This window comes from Cydia amplana, chromosome 16 (assembly GCF_948474715.1).
Source record: "Cydia amplana chromosome 16, ilCydAmpl1.1, whole genome shotgun sequence".
NCBI classification, from domain to species: Eukaryota; Metazoa; Arthropoda; class Insecta; order Lepidoptera; family Tortricidae; genus Cydia; species Cydia amplana.
The window spans coordinates 13,564,895-13,581,156 of NC_086084.1; the positions used below are offsets into that span (position 1 = coordinate 13,564,895).

Sequence of the window (16,262 nt, forward strand, 5' to 3'; positions counted from 1 at the left end):
AAATACGGGTAAGTTTGGCATACGGTATGGTCGGCCTTCACATTTAGCGTCGGCGTCTAGTCAACTCTATGGGTTCTGCTTGACGCAACGTTGGCGCAACTGCGCAGCGACGCCATTTTCCATACAGTTGACTAGACGCTAACGCTCGGAGATGCTAGTGTAGGGTGGCATGTTTACACATTGATTAGTGTTCATCAATGTGTAAACAGGCCACAGGCCTTAAGACGAAACAGGAGCTGAGATTTAAATATTTTAGGTAAATATACCCGTCTCGCTAACGGAAGCGGCTCCTAAAACTAGTGCGATAAGGACAAGGCGAAAAATCCTGCGTAAAAATCTCTAAAATCGAGGTTTCTACTCGACTGTTTCCTCCTCCAAAACTTAACCAATCGTAACCAAATTTGGAAATCTAAATGATTATGAAATTATCTGTGTCGGACCGTTTTGCTTTTATGGCTAATTGATATCAGTTTTGAATACTACGCCTCTCATTGCGGCATAGTCAATTAGGCCATTTTGGCCATTTTTGGCCTCTAGCGCCTTAAAAAACAAAAATATCAAAAAAAGCAAAACGGTCCGACACAGATATTGACAATATTAATCTGTGTTGAAAAAATCATTGCTCTAGCTTCAAAACCCACGGAGGAAACAGTCGAGTACGTTTGTATGGAGAAATGACCACTCCTGTTGCCTCTTAATGTGACCGCCAGCTACACTTGTCCCGCAGCCACATTTATCAATAGATATACCTTATGCAAAGTAACCCGTAGTGTTTACCTTAACCTCCTAAGGCCCAGCCATACAAATAAAAAATCCAAAATTTGCCACTGAAATTGGCCACTGGCAATGCAAAAGCGACTCTGTTCCAATTGAATATGATTTAAATTTCATCGACCTGAAGAAGTATTATAGGTAGGATCTTACGAGGTTTAAATAAAAGTTAGAAATATTGAGAGATCTAGATGTGATTTTGGTCCGTGGTGGATCAAGAACATTATGTTATTACTTTTTATTTCCTTTAGCTTAAGAATGGGCTTGTATGAAACTAATTGAGCGATTGTAGACCAGCCGGCTTAGCCAAGGTGACAATCGCTATCGCTTCGATAACGAAACGCTTTGGGTCTCTCTATCACTCTTCTGTATTAGTGTGACAGTGACAGTTGCGTTTCGATCGCTACGGAGCGTTAGCGATTGGCACGTTGGCTACGCGGCCTGTTCTTAGATCGACTAACATTTTACATTAATTATGGTTTAAAGTTATTATTGGAGTTGTCCCTATATTATGTACTGTCAGCTGCAGGGATAACTGACAGGGGGGTTAACTATCTCTGCAGTTGACTATAAATGCCGTAAGAGCCACCAATTTGATCCCGCATGAAAGTTAAGGGAAAATTAAACTTTTTAATATTATTCTTACAGGTTTGAGTATTTTTTGCACTGTATTCTTTAGACACTAAGGTCTATTTTCGCTCAATAGGTTCGAGAACAAAATAGTCAACTTGTGTCTTGTGTAAGTAAAAGTGGATGTACGGGAATTGAGAATAAACATTTGTTTTTATATTTAGTATTGTTTTATTTTTTATATTAAACTACAACAAAACTCTTAGAGTTAGACCAAGATAAGTCTGCAACGATTTTGATGGCGCACGCAGTGCAAGTGTTATTTTAACGTCAAACTTCTATGAAATTATGACGTATAAATAACACTTTCACTGCGTGTGCTATCAAAATCGTTGCAGACTTGTCTTGGACTAACTCTGACTGACCTTCGGTCCTTATTTTTTACAATAATTAACCCACACTTGGTTAGTTGAGTCAAGCCCAAAACTGCATACATCGCCACCCGAGCTGCATACATCGCCATCTGTTAGTAGCTCGGTACTACTTACAGGGCTAGCGTGGCTTATTTGAAATGTTTTAATTGTTGGGCAGATGTGTAAAATTTACGCAAAAAACATAGGCGTCGGTCCTCTGTTACTTTTTACACTGTGGCAAAGTCTCTTTCCATGACTTATGTGGAATATTATGGACAGGAACTGTACATATTTGGGGCATTATCTATAAAAAGGGACCTTATTGTCGATGGAGCTTACGCCGCACAGCGTCGCGCGGCATTGTATTTATATCGGAGCATCGTTATTAATGGCGTAAGCGCCATCGACAATAAGGCCCCTTTTCATAGATAACGTCATATTTTAGCCCTCGAGTACATTGACGGTGGCGGCCCCGCTGATCTCCTTCAGCTCGTTCGACGTGAATGTCGTCACTACGTGGATCTTGCCAAGTGTCTGAAACAGAAAATCATAAATAAGAGTTGATTAACTAACTCTTCAATTTGTACGAACTAGATGGAGTCTAGAGTCTGGCATCTACCCGACTAGTTGCCTTACAGTCTCCGACGAGACCTGGGGACATAGCTAAGATGACCATCACTGATAGAAAACGCCAATATATCGAAATAGTCACGTGACTTTTCGTCGCCGAAAGCAATAATAGGGAGGACTATATAGTATTATATTCTTCTATGAGAGTATTTTGTATTGTATTGTACTCACATTAGGTGTAACTTGGAGGCTAGCGACCACCCGCTTTTTGGCCGGGATTTCTTCAGCCGGGACCCGCACGGTCCGGCCGGTGAGGCCGGGCGAGGTGACACGGAACTCACAGCCGGTCAATGTCTGGTCCAGGGGGTTCAAGAAGGACAGGAACGCTTCGCTTGGTTGGTCCATTACTAGATCTTCGTTGAACTGGAAGACAAAAAAAAATCAGCAGGTCAAACACAAAAAGGTGTAAAAAAATAGTGGCGATCCTTTTAAAGGCATATTCGGAATGTTCTGATTAGGAAACAGTAGAAGACTTTTTTAAGACGATATACAAGCCTTATAGTTTCACTGTGAGAATGGGACCTTGTGTATAAGGTTCCCCGTGATACGTAGTGCCAGTTGCAACATCCGCACATGACAGACTGATCAACGTCAGCCGGCGCGGCCCGGCGCTTTACTATGAAACTTTCGATACAATAAAATTTAACGAACTCTTTAACGATCGATGACTAAAGTTTGGCGCAACCGACTTTTAATCCAGTAACTTTCATGAATAAGAACGTCAAGAAACACAATAAGTCATTACTTAGGTACAATTTTAGGTAATTTATAGTTGATTTGTTGGAAATTTATAGATAAGGAGTGCCTGGCGTCCGGTGGCTCGTTGGGTGCACGACATTCGGAAGATTGCGGGTCACTTCTGGATGAGATTGGCTCATGACCGGGACAAGTGGCGTACTGGAAGAGAGGCCTATGCTCTGCAGTGGGCGATAAAAGGCTGATATGATGAGGTAAGTTTTACCTTGATGTTAATGACTGGTTTCTTTACTCGGAAATCGTCGTCGTTCGCCCAGCACTGCTTCGTCTCATCAACCAAGGCCATGGCGGATATCTTCATGTTGCAGTACTCCACCAACTTCGGCAGATAATCTTCGGCTGTCACGTCGATGACGATTTCTTCGTCTGGAGGAAGTTGAAAATGATGGTAAGTTGCGATATTGTGATAGAATGTCGGGAACGTGACGTTATTTTATTTATCCTCTTAAGGGCCACCCCACATCTAGCGTCTTTCGAGCGTCGGCGTCTACAACTCTATGGCCGCTGCTCGACGCAACGACGACGCGACGTCATTTTCCATAGCGCTGACCAGACGCCGACGCTCGAAAGACGCTAGAGTCAGACCAAGAAAAGTCTGCAGCGGATTTGATAGCTCACGCAGTGCAAGTGTTATTTTAAACGTCAAACTTCTATGAAATTATGACGTATGAACAACACTTGCACTACGTGGGCTATCAAATCCGCTGCAGACTTTTTTTGGTCCGACTCTAGATGTGGGGTTGCCCTAAGGCCCAGCCATACAAATGAAACATCCAAAATTTGCCACTGAAATTTGAACCTAAATAGTAGTATATAGAGTTGATTTTGCGTTGTTTGAAAATTGAACGAAACAAAGCAAAAGCGACTCTGTTTCAATTGAACATGGTTTAAATTACATCGAACTGAGTAGGTACTATAGGTAGGACCTTGGGCCTTAGGAGGTTAACACTTCTGATTAAGCTTAGAAGCCGGTATTTGGCATGATAATAACGTTTGATATCTTATCTTTAAATTCAACGGTACATCAATAACAAGATTTCTGGAATAACAGTTTTGAATGATTCACGGTTAGTTTTATATCGACCCGAACATCCACCCGCCCCCGCCCGCTTCCTTCAGTTACAGCTTGGCAAAAAAGAGTAGAAATTAAAAAGTGGCAACATTGTAGCGTCCCTTTCAAACCAATTTATATAAAAAAACGGGACGACACTACAGTGTTGTCACTTTTTAATTTCTACTCTTTTTAGGGTTCCGTACCCAAAGGGTAAAAACGGGACCCTATTACTAAGACTCCGCTGTCCGTCCGTCCGTCCGTCCGTCCGTCTGTCACCAGGCTGTATCTCACGAACCGTGATAGCTAGACAGTTGAAATTTTCACAGATGATGTATTTCTGTTGCCGCTATAACAACAAATACTAAAAACAGAATAAAATAAAGATTTAAGTGGGGCTCCCATACAACAGACGTGATTTTTGACCGAAGTTAAGCAACGTCGGGCGGGGTCAGTACTTGGATGGGTGACCGTTTTTTCTGCTTGTTTTTTTGCTTGTTTTGCTCTATTTTTTGTTGGTGGTGCGGAACCCTCCGTGCGCGAGTCCGACTCGCACTTGGCCGGTTTTTTTTCCAAGCTGTACCCGTGAACAAGATGCAGGTAACTATGTCGAAATATCGGGAGCTCGAAAACAATACAAAAGGTAATCACGGTTCATATCCCGGTCGATATCAGTCTAAGATTTCTGAAAGTTATTAAGGTACGCGTCACATTCCCGACAAAGTAGACATTTTGTGGCCTGCCAGGGAAGAGTTAGCTTGACTTAGGTCGTAGTTGTAGTTGGTCGTAGAAAGTAGGACGACTTCACTACATAGTATAAAACAAAGTCACTTCCCGCTGTCTGTCCCTATGTATGCTTAGATCTTTAAAACTACGAAACGGATTTTGATGCGGTTTTTTTTAAATAGATAAAGTGATTCAAGAGGAAGGTTTGTGTATAATTTGTTAACCCGTGCAAAGCCGGGGCGGGTCGCTAGTTATACTTTTAAAGGAACTTAGAACTTACGTTGCTTAGGTCCGACAAATATCTTTTTTTGCACCGTCCTAATCAGGTCCGCTCGAACTCCGTTGTAGAACACGCTGTTCACTGTCAGTACGGTCTTGATGTTTCGCGGCTAAAACCAATGCCTTGATTTTATCTGCTCAGTTGAGTCTCAAGGGCAAGACCTAACAGCAAATTGTATGCTGTAGGAATACGATATAAGTGACGTTATCTATGAAAAGGGACCTTATTGTCGATGGCGGTTACGCCATTATTAACGATGCTCCGATATAAATATAATGCCCCGCGACGCTGTGCGGCGTAAGCGCCATCGACAATAAGGTCCCTTTTCATAGATAATGCCCCATATTGTCAGTGGCGTAGCGGCGTGGCGTGGCCTCGTACTTAGGGGGGCCTCGCAAAGCCAACCTTTTTATTACCTTGGGGAAACACATTGAAAAGAGCCTCGCAGATGTGGTTTTCGCCCACGGCTAGATTAGTTCACGCTACGCCATGTATATTGTCGACTAATTTCACTAAGTAACTGCAAAATTCATTCGACGGAGAAGGTATAAATCGAAGCGCTGGTGGCCTAGCGGTAAGAGCGTGCGACTTTCAATCCGGAGGTCGCGGGTTCAAACCCCGGCTCGTACCAATGAGTTTTTCGGAACTTATGTACGAAATATAATTTGATATTTACCAGTTGCTTTTCGGTGAAAGAAAACATCGTGAGGAAACCGGACTAATCTATGTCTAGTTTCCCCTCTGGGTTGGAAGGTCAGATAGCAGTCGCTTACGTAAAAACTAGAGCCTACGTCAATTCCTGGGATTAGTTGTCAAGCGGACAATATTGAGATCTGTGGAGTGGATTTCTGCTTCAAGCAAAGGAGGGCTTACCTCGTCGGACTTGTTATCAATGTCCACAACGATGCGGAAGTCGTTTCCAATAGCAACGGCGTCGATATCACGCAGCTTGAACGACATGTCGCTCTTGACTTTACTCGCTAACTCGTAACATCTGAAACAAAGTATAGTAAAAACAAAGTATTTATTTAGAAAACATAATACACTTAAATACACACACTTAACACTTAAATGAAATACGTATAAATAAAACATTTGGCCTAAATCGTAGTCGCTCGGTAGGCTCAGTGCCCAGAAGGCTGGCCGCATTGCCCCGCTGGATGGCAATGCTGATCTGCTGGGCAAAATATTGGCCAGCCCTCGTCTGGTCACCAGAAACCTCTATAAGGCGATTTGACAACTCTTTATAGAGGTTACGCGCGCTAGGTCCTCACGCTCCCAGGGTTTCGACCCCAAACGCTGCAAATATGTTGCTACTACCTAGTGTCGCATATTTGCGACGTTTGAGGCTTTCCTTTGTATAGTTGAATTATGACTTAGCAAGGGCCTCCTACTTAGGGCCAATAAAAGTATAAGGAAAAACCTCTTCTATCTTTAGGAAAGAATTTGGTTCTGTGTCAATTATTACAGCTACAGTAGTAAAGTAAACTTCACCTACATCTTAGCCCTCTCAGACCGGGATACACCATTCATAAGTGCTACGCGCTCGGCGGTGGAGCCCTCGCAATACTTGTACTGGTCCGTGATGTCCTCGCAGTCCTCGTCTCCCAGAGGATCAAAGACCAAGGGCTTTTTCGTAAGCACCATTTGCCCGACGCTGTTGAAAAAGTAGATTTAATGAGTGGTGTCTATCAGGAACGTTTTTACCAATGAAGAGGAGCCTCCAGAGGGGTATTCAATAGCGTTCGGAACGAAACTATTTGTCTGGAGAGCTGTGCGTTGAGTCGTTGTGACAGGAAAAAGTGATAGGCAATTAATAGTCATATTACAGTGGAGTTATAACCAGATAGGATTTTACCACCAATGAGCCCAGGCTAAATATGATTTCAATATGTCAAACTTTATCAAAATAAGATCCACAGTATATATAGCAGTTTAAAGAAAAAAGAAGATCTCATATTGGCGGGGGCACGGCCGTGCCAGATATGTATGACCAGAGACCCGATTTTCGTGGCACATTTGAATTGTCATAGTGACTTCTCATTAATCGTCGCTAGATATATGACGGACTTACAGATCTTTTTCAGTTTCGACTACTGAATATCCCAGCTCTGAATCCGGGTCTTCTCGCCAGCGTAACACGTCAGCGTTGACTGAAGCCAGGACGAAGGGTACATCGTAATTCATCCCCAACTCGCCCTGCTTGATGGCTTCGAGCGACGCCGGACCGCACTGCCACTTCCCTTCTGACTCCTCCTGAGGAGTTGCGTCGATGGCCTGCCAGCCGCCGTAGCCTACGAGTTAAAACAGAAGGTCATATTATTAAACGCCGATATGGTCGACGGACTGTAGTAGAAAAGCGACTCCATACAATCTCATACATGTTGGTCCCCCGCTGTGTCGTCATGATAAATCCTGTGTCCCTGATTAAAGTGCAAAAGCGGTTCTAAAGTGTCAAATGAAAAAGATCATGGCAAAGAGATCTAAAGGTAAAATAACTGACAACAAAACAGCCGGCCCAGCCAAGGTGAAAATCGCTATCGCACTGATTTAAACTTTCACGATTTTTACACATTATTAAATTGTACACTGGGACCACGGGGACAACGCCGTCCTTGAAACGTCGGAGGTAAATCTTAAAACTTAGATACGCGATTAAGTCCCGGTGTACAATTTAATATTCGCTATCGCTTCGACAGCGAAACGCTTTGTGTCTCTCTATGACTCTTCCATATCAGTGCGACAGTGACATTTGCGTTTCGATTGCTACGGAGCGTTAGCGATTGGCAGGTTGGCTACGCGGCCTGCATGTTCTATGGATAAAACTCTAGCTACCTCACCTATTATTTTATGACTTACCTGAAGGAAGATCAGGCCTTGCCATCCACACGTCATTCCAGACATGGAAGTTCCAGATGGAGTCATCTCCTGAGGTGTCATCCATGGCCTCGTTGTAGTACTTGTCTATAGAAAGTGAGCCGTCCGTGTCGTGGGCTGACACCACATTGGTGACTACGCGGGAGGGAATACCGAGGGCACGACATACTGGAATAAAAAAGAATGGTACAATGTGTTTTTATTGTTGTTGTTGAAGGGAGAGTTGAAGCAAAGAGGAAGAAAGGGAGACCAAGGAGATGGATCAAGTATCTAAAGGAAAAAACTAAATTTCGTGCCGTATTAGGCTGTCGAAGAGAAGGCACACATGGAAATCGCTCCACCGACATGCGTTGAACTCTTAAATATATCACGATGAATAGGATTGTGTCGGCTTCTTATGCAGCTTATGCTCAGCCCTTACCCGTGGTAGTAACGCAAGCAAACACCCAGCACTGCCCATATGCCACACTGTTCTTCGTCCTGAGATATTCCTCCATAATATCAACGGAGCCCGTCCAATTAAAAGGCGCCGTGCCGTCTTCATAATCCCCACTCCAGTTTCCTATTAATACGCCGCCGTCCCCGTCCTCGTCATTAACCATTCTGGAGATGGTGCGGCAAAGACGGATTGGATCGCCGAATCTAAAAAAAAATACGTTTTTACTTACGACCTTACGAGTAATTACGGCGTTATTGATAAACGTCTGCTAAGTTAATCAGCTGATGATCGTCGTTTGTCCCTCTCTATGGCATGACGACAGATAGGGACAAACGACGATCATCAACTGATTAAGTTAGCAGCCATTTATGAATAACGCCGTTAGTTTATAGAGGGAAAAGACCTGGACGTGGACGCAGTCATTCATTCATTCATTTCTTTATTTGCATTCAATATACTATACATTGGTCCAATACGATTGGTCTGACCAGATCCGCACCGCTCTCGACTCCACAGTTCACATGGCTCTCCACACCGCCAAAGACAGAAAGAGTTGAAGAAAGATCATAAAAGAGAAAGTGATACAATAATACCCTCAATATTGAGGAATACGACGCAAGGAGGAGGAGGACAATTAATTTCGTTACAATTAATTCCTATAATTTTATTATGTGGTCCTTGGTCGTCAGACACCAAAAAACTAGTAAAAGAAATTTCTACCAAGCTAGTCTGGGTGTCTGGCGACCTACGAGCTGGCGCATTTTTTACACAAAAACTCAGCCTCACTGAGCAGAGGGGGAACGCGGCCAGTGTCCTCGGAACAATGCCTCAGGCTAATTTAGGGCTAGATTTATAATTTATTTATCTATTTTGTTATTTAATCTCTGTTTTATTAATAAATAAGTCTTACAAAGTCACTAGTAATATGTGGAAATGGTCTTACTGTTTGAATGGCATTTTAGAACGTTGAAGCATATACATGACTGCACGCAGCACATCAGTATCGAATTGACCGAAGACCCACGGCTTGCCACGCTCGGTTCTGACGGGGCCCATCCATACCTTGCCCACGTCGTTGAGGACATACTCTTGGAGTAAGGCGCTGTCTTCCATGTAGGTTTGATCATCTGTGGCATAAAGAGAAAAAAAATACATAGATTGCTCACTCCATACATCAGTTTTGGTACCAAAAAGACTATTATTTTCAGTGTCGATATCTAGCATCGAGTAGCGGAATTATCAGTACTGCTACTTGACAATAGATGTAGCAGTACCTACTGATAATTCCGCTACTCGACAGCCATTATTTAAAGTGAAGGTGAAATTTTACAACGAAGATTAAAATGTTGTGGACAGATTTGTGTCGATCAAGAAGTTGATGAGTCTATAGAAAAAGGTGCGAAATTAAAAATAATGTGTTCGCGAAAAATTTGTCCTAAAACTTCATACGTTCTGTTAAAGGTTAAGATTTCTTTGAGGTCCGACACTGACAATCCAACCTCTAGACTGAGCTTAGCCCAATTCTTTCATGAAACCGATGCTGCCAAAAATACGGGGGTGCCGGGGGACGAGGTGAGCGAATCCCGTGCCGTGATTGGTCCGTTCAAAGACACGGACCAAACACGGCACGGGATTGACTCGAAGATGGAGTAACGCTACCGTATGTGTGGCAGAGGGGGTAGCGCGACTATGCTATGTCTAGAGGTTGGATTGTCTGTGAGGTCCGATTAATTAAGTGTAATTGTTTGATCCTGCTGAATTGTGATTGATTCTTACTAGTAAGCGCCACTTGCACCGTCCCACTAACCCGGGGCTAACTGGTTAAACCATTAACCCAGTGTCAAGTTGTACTGGTAACCATGGTAACTCCAGGTTTAACCGGTTAACCCCGGGTTAGTGAATGGTCCAAGTGGCCCTAAGAGGTGAAAACATACACTTTTCTATAGGCCACTTACCATGGTTCCATGGGTTGAAGAGGATGTAGAACTCCTGATTGCAGTTGTGGATCTCCCTCGCAGAAGAGTTCTTGATGCGCGTGACCACCTGCAGCGCCCAGCATCCAACTGGTACGTCCACTGGAGTTGATATCTGAAACATGGCGTATGTTTGTTGGCTCGTAAATATAGGTATATTTCGTAAATACTGAAACTTTTGGACTGCGATTTGTGTCATTGTCTAAATAATCTTATAGCAGCCTACCTCGATATACAGCGTGTCATTCTGCACGTCGGTGAGTTGTGCACTCCAGGCGTGCTTCTCGACGACCGCGTCGCGTTTCAGATACATGGAGCCCGTCGTCTCCATCGAGTGTGAGTCGCCTGCAAAAATACAAGAGGCTTAGTGCCAGTTGCACCATCCGCACTTGACAGACTGATTAACGTCACCTGGCGCGCCGCGGCGCGGCGGTTTACTATGAAACTTTCCATGGAATAAAATTTAGCGAACCCTTTAACGATGACAAGTAGTTTGGTGCAACCGACTTGATTTGACGTACCTTCGGACCGTCAAACATTATTTACTGTGCATCAAAGATATCTGAACAAGCTAGGTAGGTACACAAGCATACATACCGAAAGTAAAGACCAGCTGCACAAGATCGGACTCCTCATCGTAGGGCCTGGTGAACTGGACCTCGCCTTTGAACAGCTGACCGCGCCGCAAGATGGCCGCCTTCGAGTCCTCCGCGTTCACCAGCTCATACCTGCAAGAAAACGTGACATGTTGTGACAGGGGCGAGGGGGAGTCATAAACTTTGTGACGTCACTTATTTAAATTATTTAATTCGCTGTACAGTTAAATAACACGTTTTTAGAACGAAAATCATTTTTATGGAGATGCCCCGACCACCCCCGAAGGTTTAGATGTATAATTTTATAATTTGTAATGGTTTTGTGTAACCCGTGCGCGCAGACAAGACATCCTCTAGACAGCATAGTAACGCTACCCCCTCACCACTCACCACCACCCCACTCATACGGTAGTTTTACTCCATCTTCGAGTCAATCCCGTGCCGTGATTGGTCCGTGTCTTTGAACGGACCAATCACGGCACGGGATTCGCTCACTCGTCCCCCCGCACCACCGTATTTTTGGCAGCATCGGTTTCATGAAATAATTGCTCTAAACTCAATCTAGACCGTGCGTAACCGCCGTAGCCGGGGCGGGTCGCTAGTATAAAAATATTGTAACATGTCTTACTTGTCAGTATGATGCAGCTTCGCGTTCTCTCGAGGGTAGAAATTAACTTCGTTGACCACCAGGGGCTCCATGATGCAGTTATATCTGCACAAAAGGCAACAAATTTTTTTTTACATTTTGAACGGCAAGGACACCTACTTTTTAACAAGCTTTTATTAGGTCGACCTGTATGTAACTATGTAATGGAATCTTGCAAGTTTTTGATCCACTTCCCGGTTTCCGATTGAGCTGAAAATTTGCATACCTGTAGACATGTAAGTCGGGTGACAATGCAATATTATGGTACCATCGAGCTGATCTGATGATGGAGACAGGAGGTGGCCATAGGAAGTCTGTGATGAAACAACGCAACCTAATTGTGTTAGGGGTTTTTAGAATCGTCTCGATTAGTTGTCTGTCGTAAGAAAAGTCCAGTCAGCGATAAAAGCTTGTACCAAAAATGAAATTTTTGCCAAAAACTTATTTAGGGTTCCGTACCTCAAAAGGAAAAAACGGACCCAATAGGATCACTCGTGCGTCTGTCTGTCTGTCTGTCCGTCCGTCTGTCACAGACTATTTTCTCCGAAACTACTGGACCAATTAAGTTGAAATTTGGCACATATATGTAAATTTGTGACCCAAAGATGGACGTGTAACGTAAAGAAATTAATCTTAAATATGGAGGCCATTTTGGGGGGGGTAAATGAGAAAATTAAAAAATAAAGTTTTTCAAACTATACTTATATCGTGTTACATATCAAATGAAAGAGCTCATTGTAAGAATCTCAAATATATATATTTTTTTAATTTTAGAATAAATAGTTTAGCAGTTATTCAAGAAAATAGGCAAAAAATGCCTCCCCCCCCCTTATCTTCGAAACTACATGGTCTAAAATTTTGAAAAAAAAATACAAAAAATAGTTCTTTACCTATAGATGACAGGAAAACCTATTAGAAATGTGCAGTCAAGCGTGAGTCGGACTTAATGTACATTAATGGGACATGGGTATGCAAATTTTCAGCTCAATCGGAAACCGGGAAGTGGATCAAATTTAACTTGCAAGATTCCATTACATAGTTAGTTACATACAGGTCGACCTAATAAAAGCTTGTTAAAAAGTAGGTATAATGAGGTAATTTTACCGGTAGTTTTTCCGTTTACCGCAACAGTTAAATATTAAAGGTATTTGTGGCAATAATGTTTTTATGTAGGTAACGGAAATAATTATCTTTAATTAAATTATGGAAGTACGTAATATGTTGTCAGTTTATTTAATATTAAAATAATAGGTAATAATAATCAATCCATATACCTACCGGTATGGTATACTGTAGACATGCGCGAAACAGTGCTTCAAAAAGTAATTCTATATATCAGTACCTATCTACACATACTATTAAAGAAAAACATCAAAAACAAGTACTTATCTCTAGGTACAATAGTACATTATGATACAAGTGCGAAAAGTAGAAAATTCGTAACGAGTGGCGATAAATTGAAACACGACCGTAGGGAGTGTTTTAAATCGACACGAGTTGCGAATCCTTTTCGCACTTAGGTACTTACCTACTGTTATGTGGCGTGGAGTAAAACACAGTTTGACGTTTCAAACTAGACTGATTTAATTTGGGACGTAGTACTGCTTATAAGGGAGACAATAAATCTCATTAGGATATTAGGGTAAACATGAGAACCTGTAAATACATTTTGGTCTCAGGACCATTTAAGATAACTTAACACTAATTACAAATAACACATTAAGACATGAGGATGTTTACAATTATAGATGGGAAGTGTAAATAAAGTAACTAACAAACTAATTAGGATCTCAAAGTACAAAGCTATTGGGAAAGGTAAATAAACTTGTGAGCAGGGCCGGATTAAGCATGTCGGGGGCGTCGGGGCCCCTAGGCAGTGCAATGCTCGGGGCCCCCTTACAGTAAATTCTGCATACATAATGTTCAGTTGTTCACAGGGAAGTAAGTTTGCGGTTTTAATTTCAACCTTCAGGTGTCGGTTGAGCCAATCCTAACATGCCGAGCGATGTCTTTACCGCTCTTATTGCGTGGATATAAAGCTTTTTTTCTATCAGTTTTTGCCGATTCCTTTTTGCGTCAAGTGTGGGTGTGGGGAGAGCCCTTTTTTTCTCAATAGGTAGTTACATATTTTACGGCCCTTAAGTGGGATTTTCTTCCCGCTACGCGAGAAGAAAATCTCACTTCCTGGCCAAGGCAAGACGTAAAACTTTACACAAACCTTTACACTCACCTTCGGTTCGGGTCACAAACACCTGCGATCTGGAGCATTTACGAATTCATCTCCCTAGGTATATAATGTACTATTGCGAGACTGAAAAGCGATTGTCTGATCATACGACCATACGCTGAGCCACATGATTAAAATTAACCTAATAATAAAGATTTTCCATGAGGTTTAAATGACTAATTCATTGACCAGTTAAGTTACCATGTAGGTACAGGGTCAACCAGCAAATAATGCGAGCGCAGCGAGCGCGAAATTTTTTATGTAAAAATTGTAAAAGCGTGTTAAACAGGCCGTGCCGGGCCTAAAAATCCGAAGTTCACCAGTGAGGCGAGCTTTCATGCGAGGTCAAAGCCGTGCTTCAGGATAAGCTCAGCTAGAGCACAGACGCCAACCAATGTCCATTGTATTAAAAAGCGAGACCGAAGGTACAGTTGTAAGAAAGCAGCGCTCTGACACGAACTAATCGTCAAATGTTACTCAACAATAATATGTGCCATATGTACAAGAGTTACTCGGAGGACCAAGTTCCATTGATGAGGTTTTAGGCCTGCATGCATTTCGAGCTCGACATTATTGACTTTAAAAGCTATAATAGTATTTTATGCAACCGTTGTTTAAGAGAGGTCAAAAAAGTCGAGTGGCGTGAGTAACAATTTGAGGCGAAGCCGAAAATTGTTAATAAAGACGCCACGAGTATTTTTTGACTCACTTAAACAACGTTGCATGTATGAAAAAGTATTGTAATACTTTTTCTACGACCAAGCACTTACTTTGAAATAAAATTGTAGATTAACAAATATTTTGAATTCAAGAAGTAGCAAAAATGGAGGGTACGGGCGGGAAAAGAATGAATGAATGAATGAAATTTAAAAAAAATCATGTCTATGGTTCACTTATTTGTCAGAGATGACATTTAAAATAAGGTTGGCAACACTGTATTTCATTCAATATTTTTTAAGTGGTCATTACACGAAGTATTGTAAAATCGCCAAAAAGATACTGCGTGTATGCACAAATTATTTTTTGGGGAATAGACTAAAGACTTGTCTTGACAACTATAAGGTAGGGTTTTAAAGGTGTGTGCACGAACCTTTAAATGACAAATAAAAGTACGGGAGTAGAAAAAATAACATAATTAACATTAATCATCTAATGATGGACTGATGTTGACATTAGTTAAAGTCTATTTTTTTATTCGGTAGACTGAAATGACAGTTAATAGTATGAAATGACATTTCATGTTCATACTATTAACTGTCATTTCAGTCTACGGAATAAAAAAATAGACTTTAAGTATAAGTAGGTACCATATTTGTTTTTTTTTTTTTTTAAATTTGGCCAATATGAAATAAATATTTTTTTTGGCTCGCGCGGGGCCGCCGGGGCCCATAGGCAGTTGCCTACTCTGCCTTAGGGTTAATCCGGCCCTGCTTGTGAGTAACAACTTAATAACTAAAACTAGGTATATAGATCATATTATATAATTATTAATTATAGATCATATTATATAAAGTATTATTATATTAACTGCTGGTGGATAGTTAGACTTGGCGTAGTATAGTTGGTATTACCAACTAGGTACCTAATATCGGTTTTATTTATATACAAATATATTTATATTTTATTTTATTTATTTATGACATTGGATAGCAGTATTAATAGTAATGTATCTTCTGATAATTTTTCTTCTTGTACATCGGATAACGACACTGACAGCTTTTATAGTCTCCCTCCTCCTCTTCGTGATGTTCTCATCAGTCAACTAAAAGATGTCCCTAAAAATTTTAATATTATACATATAAATGCACAGAGCGTTCCAGCCCATTACACCGACCTTTTAACTTCTTTTGATTTATCCGAAATCCATGCTCTTCTTATATCGGAATCCTGGTTTAAACCATGCCTTCCTTCGACTTCCTATTCTCTACCAGGATTTCACTTGCTTCGTAATGATCGTATAGGAAGAGGAGGCGGAGGGGTAGCCATTTATGGGTATGCCTACTCCATTATTACTTCGTCAGTTTCCTCTACCAATGCCGCCGAGTACCTCTTCCTTGAGCTAAAGATTTCTAACTCTAAAATTCTTCTCGGAGTTTTCTACTCTCCTTCTATTCACATTGACTATTTCTCTTCCTTCGAAAAGGTACTCGAAAACCTTATGCCTTCTTATAATCACCATATAATTATGGGCGATTTTAACACTTGTCTCTTAAAAAATGATTTCCGGTCTAGATCTCTTAAGTCCCTGGTTGAGGCGAGTAATCTTTCTATCTTACCCTCTGGTGCTACTCATCATTTTCCCAACTG

General features: G+C 41.7%; 1 protein-coding gene and 1 long non-coding RNA gene across 2 annotated transcripts in view; both read right to left on the reverse strand.

Moving 5' to 3' along the window:
* LOC134655134 (uncharacterized) overlaps positions 1 to 16,262 on the reverse strand; it is a 154,579-nt gene that overhangs the window by 100,432 nt on the left and 37,885 nt on the right. The window lies entirely within an intron of this gene.
* On the reverse strand, positions 2,196 to 11,793 carry LOC134655119 (hemocyte protein-glutamine gamma-glutamyltransferase-like). The gene is made up of 14 exons (XM_063510580.1): positions 11,711 to 11,793; positions 11,084 to 11,214; positions 10,713 to 10,831; positions 10,469 to 10,601; positions 9,457 to 9,640; positions 8,496 to 8,716; positions 8,057 to 8,242; positions 7,272 to 7,491; positions 6,696 to 6,854; positions 6,071 to 6,191; positions 5,198 to 5,306; positions 3,346 to 3,506; positions 2,556 to 2,747; positions 2,196 to 2,288 (listed from the first exon to the last, which is right to left on the reverse strand). Exons 1-14 carry the CDS (start codon positions 11,779 to 11,781, stop codon positions 2,196 to 2,198), a joined length of 2,100 nt encoding a protein of 699 aa, XP_063366650.1. The 5' UTR covers positions 11,782 to 11,793.

Coding starts and splice junctions, on each gene's coding strand:
- LOC134655119 (XM_063510580.1), bottom strand. CDS start 11,781: ATGGAGCCCCTGGTGGTCAACGAAGTTAATTTCTACCCTCGAGAGAAC. Junction 8,717..9,456: donor TCTAAAATGCCATTCAAACA/GTAAGACCATTT, acceptor ATTTTTTTTTAG/ATTCGGCGATCCAATCCGTC. Junction 2,289..2,555: donor GCCTCCAAGTTACACCTAAT/GTGAGTACAATA, acceptor TTTCTGTTTCAG/ACACTTGGCAAGATCCACGT.